The sequence below is a fragment of the Henckelia pumila genome, chromosome 1, assembly GCF_033568475.1.
Source record: "Henckelia pumila isolate YLH828 chromosome 1, ASM3356847v2, whole genome shotgun sequence".
Classification (NCBI taxonomy): domain Eukaryota; kingdom Viridiplantae; phylum Streptophyta; class Magnoliopsida; order Lamiales; family Gesneriaceae; genus Henckelia; species Henckelia pumila.
Genome location: NC_133120.1, coordinates 65,701,864 through 65,708,973, shown reverse-complemented (window position 1 = coordinate 65,708,973; position 7,110 = coordinate 65,701,864). Strand labels below are relative to the sequence as shown.

Sequence of the window (7,110 nt, the reverse complement as noted above, 5' to 3'; positions counted from 1 at the left end):
AAATTGATGGAAGAACCAACTCGGTCAAAATGTGCGAACATTTATGACTAAATCGGAAAATCTGAACCATTTGAGACCAAACGTCCAAGAATGGAGTCAATTATCTGGAATTAAATCGAGTCTTTTCTAAGTTAATTTTAACATTAAATTTACGGAAAGAATAACTCGGGCTAATTTTTGAAAGGTTTAAGACTAAACCGAAAACATCAAAATATTTGAGACCGAACCGGGAAAAAAGTCAAACATATAGGATTGAACCATAAATTTTCCCTCTAACTGAACAAAAAATATCGAATATCAAACTTTCCTTCTACGAGAAGATATTCTAAAAAAATTCGGTTCAATATTCCAAAATAAAATTATAAATATAAAAAATATAGCAAAAAAAAAAAAATAAAAGATTAATAATGAAGAAGAAGTTATCTCTATTATAAATGAGTATGACTTTTGTTTGATGGTATCATGGATATCAATTCGATTCATATTGGCAGTAAAAAAATAATATTTTTTATCGAATCGAATTGGAGATTGGTTTCAAAAAATTGATTAGTGACTAGTGATATAGTTTCATAAAAGTATGTGGTATTATAAATATCACAATATATATTGTATATCTCTCGATTTTTTAAAATAAGTAAATTGTCATGTTATTTAGATCTCTCGTATGATAATCTACACATCATTATTAAGTTAATTTGGAGTTACCATAAACAAAATAATGCCAATAAACTAAAAGCATATTAATACTTTTTTTATAGTTAATAAATCAATCATCATTTTTTTAAAAAAATAATTTTGGTTTACATTTGAATTGAACAAAAATTTTAATTTGAGAATCATCTTTTTATGTAAATACTCTAATAAAATGGTTTCATACGTAATTTTGTGCAACAAATCTTTTGCCGAATTATGTTCATAAAAATATTAATTCATACTTTATTTATACAGACATAGGGACAGATCTCGACTTTTTCTTTTATATATATATGTTAAGATTATGATTACAGGTAATATGTCGATTAGTTTTTAGGTGATAATATATTTTATACAAATTTGATGGAAAATTATTCGATCAATGAGTCAATAAGATTTGACTCAACTTTGACTCCAATTGAGTCAGCTAAGTGAGATCTAAATATCTTTACAAAATGTATTTGATTCACACAGACGCTAGCTAAGCTAAACCCCTCTCAACAAGCTCAAGTTCACAATTGGAGGAGCAAATGAGCGAGGAGTCCAAGAGGAGCGGCGGCCGACTGTTGGCGCCGCCGCCAATGACAACCTCCGACGATCGGTTGTCTTCTTCTGGGTCGATTCCTGTGGGAGTTTCCGGCAAGAAGATTGTCATTAAGAGCGCGGATATGAAGGAGGATATGCAGAAAGAAGCTGTGGACGTTGCCATAGCTGTAATTTTTTTTTCTCACGTTCGCCCAAAAAAGATTTGATAAAACATCGAACACGAGGGACCCTTTACATTTCTCTTTAAGTTTCGTTTGTGTGTTTGAGGTATTTTGATTTGTTTGATTTTGTGAATGTATATATGGGTGTGCAGGCGTTTGAGAAGCATGGTGTAGAGAAGGATGTCGCCGAGAACATAAAGAAGGTGTTTGACAAGAAACACGGCCCCACTTGGCATTGCATTGTCGGCAAGAATTTCGGTAATCAAACTATTCTACTTAGTGATCATTCCTTGTTATGTTTATTTCTGGATGGATATCTCCGGAATGCTTCAAACTTTGTTTTTGATGTCTGATGGCCGTGATTTGTTGATTCTTTTGTTGTTAATGTCTACGGCTTTAACTCTCTCACATACGAGAGGCTGAGTTTGTAGTTTGATTATAACTTTTTCACTAGAATCGAGTTTTATCTTTCTTTTTTTTATGTTATTGTGTTCGTCAATTTTGAATTTATGTCGCTCCGAATTTATTTTTTTGTGTTGGTGATGTTGGAGTTTAAGCCTATCTGACAATGTTGTTGGTTTTTTTGTGTTTGTTGCGTTGATCATATTCACGCTTGTACAAAATGCATTCTAGATGTTGGGTTTTATTGCGGATGTATGGGTTGCACATGTGATTCGTCAAATGTTACAATGGCGGTTTCTGCTATTATGTGTTATTACTCTTGTCATATGGTACTGAGAAACGCTATCGCAGGGTTATATAATGTCAGAGAATGTTCCTTATATTTTAGTTTTTGGGGCTATTTGTTGCACATTAGGTTTGTTCTCCTAGTTGGAAATGTTAAGATGGAGTTGAGTGATCATGGCAAGTGCTTACATTTTGTAGTTAACCGGTTACCTCCTAAATGAGCTGGCAGAAGGTTACATTTTCCCCATGTTATGTCTGCATTTTAACAAGTTAATAGATAGATAAAATCTTAAAGGTGCTACAATTGAACGTTTGGGCATCTCTGTTGCATTGCCTCGTCAAGCCCATGAGATCAATATGGCTGACATTCCACTACTGCTAGTTATGTTATTTAACTTCCTTTTAGCATAAAGGAACGTCATGCTTATGTACATCTAAAATAATCTCTTCATTGCTTTACTAAATACTCTTAGAATCTATGGATGACTAAAAGGTGTGGGCGATATAGATGATCAGGTTTGGCTAGCTATTCTTAAATTTCTTAAATGTGTCTACTTATGTTTTTGATATTCAGGATTTCATTTTTTTAAAGTTTTTTGGCCACAAACTGAATTTACTTGATTGACTTTAGTTTCTTTGATTTTGATGACATGAGGCAGCAACACTATTAGGAATAGGGTTAGAGACGACGCAAGGGACGCCAAATCACATTACGTCTCATAGAGCCTGAACACATGATTCAAGGAGATGTACTTTACAAGTTATTGAACAATAATAAAACTAATAATCAATGGTTTATAAGGGAAAATGAAAGACAGCTACCTTGCATTTTATCTTGAATTCACCATTCCTACATCATGGTGTTAAGGGGACTTTAGCCTTAATAGTATACCATGACTAATGATTCAAGGTCAAGGTACACGCCTCATAGGAGGGAAAGCCTTGTTTTGCATGTAAAGTGCAGAGATTGGGCTTTGTTATACCTAGAGCCTAGATACACACCTTGTGAACTTTTAGTGTGTGGTTAAAAAAAATGTAAAGTTTGGCGAACGATCTAAGTTGCTACTATGTGAAATTTTCTGCTGGTGGACTGACTAAGGATCTTGGGTTGGGGAGATACTCAGGTGATACAAATTTCATAATATTGGGGTTGATTGGCGAGGACTGATGCTTTTGTCTGAATGACCGTGATAGTTTTTATCTTGAAGTTGGGAATTTTTTGGTCACTTCTTTCGTTTAGACCACCAATATTTTTTGGCGACAGACAACTTTTTTTTTATTTCAAACGCATTCTTCTCACCTTATATGTTTATATTAAATAGGTTGGTCTAGAAATGTATATAGGAGGGATTTTCTATGCCTTCTCTACACTGACAAAGCATTTTTTTCCATTATTTTATTTGTATTAAATAAGTGATACTATCATACAAAGTGAAAATTTACTGTAAAATGACAAAATGGAATGACTTGTCATCCCATACTTTGAGTTTGGATATGAGGCCAATCATTTTTCAAGGGCACTTCAAATAAGCTTCTCGATCTTTAATGTTCTTTTCCATTGAGAATAAATTAATCTTTGAATCTTGCTTTTCTCAACTCTGGTATTCTTTTAATTTCTATATATGTTATCTCTTATTTTGTTGCATCCTAAGCATTTTTCTCGAATCGCGTCTATGCATTCTGTCGACAATGAGTTTTGAATCCTCTTATGAGATGCGACATAATGAAATGACTTAAACCATTATCAATGTTTTTTTATGACTTGTCTACTTTCAAAAATCTATCTACAAATGTTCATTGTCTTTAACCCATTATGATCTAATATTTCTGTAAATGCACGAGCTACTCTTAGAACCTTTTCTCGTGGCTTCGGGCCCCATAGCTCACCTGTCACTAAGTAATCCTACCGTCTTTACCGCATTTTCCATGCAGGTTCTTATGTGACTCATGAGACAAATCACTTTGTCTACTTCTACTTGGATTCCAAAGCAGTACTCTTGTTCAAATCTGGCTGAATTGTGCAGCAACATGGACTGAAAGATGATTGTGATTGATGAAGCTAATGGTGATAATGACACTGCTCCATGCACTCCGTATGTATTATTCGAAACCCTTTATCAGTGGAAGACTCTTGTATATTTTGAGTGAGCCTAGCATGCTATCTATACTTTAACAAGCATATTTCTAAAGATTTCATGCCTGTGGTTGCTTGTTTCATCTTTAAAGAGTTGAAACATGATCTTCTTGGCAAAAGTGGAACATGTTTGGTCTGTGTGTATGCTTGGTTGCGTTGCGTCGTTCTTGTTTGCTATATCTGTTTGCGCATATGCGTATTTATGCATAGTCGCATACATGCCCGCATATCATTCGTGCCCATTCAAATATCAAGACCTCTTGGGATCACCTGTGAGCACAGAACTTTAGGACGTTCCTATTGAATGGGTAATCAGAGAAATAACTCTATCTACTAGTGGTGAGCATTCAGTCAATAAAGAATCGACTATACAAATAGTCTGGAATCGAAACTGTTATTATTATTATTTTTTTCGGATCAAATCGAACATAAAGAAAGTTTTCCTCAATAATCTAATTAAAATCAGTTATTTTGGTTTGGTCATTGAATTAATCAAATTTTTAGGGGGGAAAAGAATAACATATGTGCACATAGACAATGCACTCTCTAACTCTCTAAGATAGTAAGATTCATCCTTTTCATATGAAATATAATTGAACTCGACATTGTAAAAAATGTGTGCAGTTGAACTCTATGTATGTCAACCATTGGTGTGCACAAGAGTAGACTCTCGGGTGAAACTGTGAACCATGTTGAGCACATATATTGCATTAGACAAACTTTGTATGATAGACTCGTCGAAAAAAGTGTTATGAACAAATTGAACTCATGATTATTATTCAAACACTCATCTGCTCTAATGGACGGCTTCGTATAGGGGCAAGGGAGCAGCTGTTCCCCTTAAATTTTATATGAAAAATACCCTTAGTTTTTTTTAAAAAAATTATACACATAAATTATTATTAATAAAATAATAAAAATCGTTCAAACTCTTCTACCCGTAATCATCAACCGACGTTTGAAGAGTGAAAAAAGTTGTCTTTCAACGTGAAATTAGATTCCAACATAAATATATATTTGATCTCATGGGCCACGGTGGACATCTATGTATGTCACCTTCGGTGCGCACTCCAGTGTGAATTTATAAAATATGTTGGGTAGAACACTACACTAGACAAATTTTGTGCAACAAACTTATTGGAGAAAGTGTTGGTGACAAATTGAACTCATGATCATTATCCAAACACTCATCTACTCCCATGGATGGGGGCGGTTATTCCCCTTAAATTTTATGTGAAAAATACCCTTAATTGTTTAAAAATTATATATACGCATAAATTATTATTAATAAAACAGTATAAATCGTTCAAACTCCTCTATCATTAACCATCAACCCACGTTTGAAGAGTGAAAAAAATTGTCTTTCTTTTTTTTTTTTACGGTAAAAAAAATTGTCTTTCATTTGGCTCATTCTAATTTATTTCCGTTGCTCTTTTTCGATACTGTAACCAAAGTCTTCATCAATTAATCGAATAAAAGATTAATATTTGAATGACATTTAATTACTTATATTAATATATATACACTATTTCCGTCACATTGATATAGGTAAGTGTATGTTAGAATCGATTTGAGGATAATCTTTGAGCTACAATATTTTGGTTTTTGAAATATTGAGCTACGATGAATTAAATCGAGTTTGGTTTTCAAATCATGCGAAAGACACTCAAAATAATCTTTCGTAGAAATCGATTAAACATTTTGTAAATCATTTTAAAAGATATGCAAGTTGAATGTGTAAAAACCTTTGGTTGAAACATTTTATCAAACACTTTGTATGGAACATTTTGGTATTTGAAGAACAAATAAAATGCTTTAACAATGCATCTTAAGAACAGTAGCAATAGTAAAGTAAATGCGATAAATAAATAGACACGAATTTGTTTATGGATGTTCGGAGATAAAACTCATATGTCACCCCTTCTTCCCTTTTGAAGGATCCACTAGAAGACTTTGATTTATACAACCCTTGTATAGAACTCACTCCACACTTAGGACTTACCCTACTGCCTAAGTTGGTACCCCTAGCACACTCGATTGTAGGCATCAACCTCACAATCCACATAATGTTTAACATCTCTTATGCCAAGACTACAAACACAATGTTTAATGTCTTTGTGTGAAGACTCACTCAACTAATCTTTGAAGTTCATCTCTCTTGTATATATGAGTGATTGTGTGTGTGAGGAAATAGTTTTTTACAGTGTATTTATCTTTTCAAATGTATCTTCACACATTGGGTTTGCTCTCATTTCAGTTGATTTCCTTCATATAGGCTGCCCATGCTTTGAATCATCTTTCAAAGCTTGTATTTGATCTTCAAAATAGTGTATATGTAGGATCCAATATTGATATATACGTTAGATAAAAGAATATGATCGTTTGAGAAGCTTTTGGCAAGTTTCTGACATTTAAAACAGTCAAATCCACATTGCTGGTCATTTTTCCCGAGCTAGACTGGTTTATTCTTGGAGCAATCGGCCTGGAACAAGACTAGAGCAGTCTACCTGGAATTTGAGTGAACAGGTGGAACATGATTAATTGATTCTTGTGCAAAGTGAAACGTATCAAGAAGCACTCAATTTGGATTTCATACGAGAGATTTATGCTTGAAATACTAGGTCTACTCCAAGATAGTCGAGAACAAAGCAGACGAGTGAATGTGATCCAGTCGAGTGATTATACCTCTTGATTAGTCGATTTATGGACATAGTGATAAACATTAAGGTTGTAGTGATTTCTCTTATCTTTCCATTGAATCAAGAATCACTTCATTTCAAGTTTTTATGAGAGAGATATGCTCTAAATACCAGACTGTGCCAGAAATTAATTATGTTGTTTTAGTGCAGAACCAGACTTCAATGCAGTTTATCAGCTCTTTATGCTCCG

The 7,110-nt window shown here is 33.6% G+C and overlaps 1 protein-coding gene across 1 annotated transcript; it reads left to right on the top strand.

The window, feature by feature from the left end:
- Window positions 1–1,149: 1,149 nt before the first annotated feature.
- Window positions 1,150–4,348, top strand: LOC140875776 (uncharacterized). Its single transcript, XM_073279561.1, has 3 exons — window positions 1,150–1,406; window positions 1,553–1,658; window positions 4,020–4,348. Exons 1-3 carry the CDS (start codon window positions 1,224–1,226, stop codon window positions 4,100–4,102), a joined length of 372 nt encoding a protein of 123 aa, XP_073135662.1. The 5' UTR covers window positions 1,150–1,223; the 3' UTR covers window positions 4,103–4,348.
- Window positions 4,349–7,110: the final 2,762 nt, after the last annotated feature.

Excerpts from the sequence above, each read along its gene's own strand:
- LOC140875776 (XM_073279561.1), top strand. The coding sequence starts at position 1,224 with ATGAGCGAGGAGTCCAAGAGGAGCGGCGGCCGACTGTTGGCGCCGCCG. Across the intron at positions 1,407-1,552 it reads CTGTGGACGTTGCCATAGCT|GCGTTTGAGAAGCATGGTGT; the intron begins GTAATTTTTTTT and ends ATGGGTGTGCAG. Across the intron at positions 1,659-4,019 it reads CATTGTCGGCAAGAATTTCG|GTTCTTATGTGACTCATGAG; the intron begins GTAATCAAACTA and ends TTTTCCATGCAG.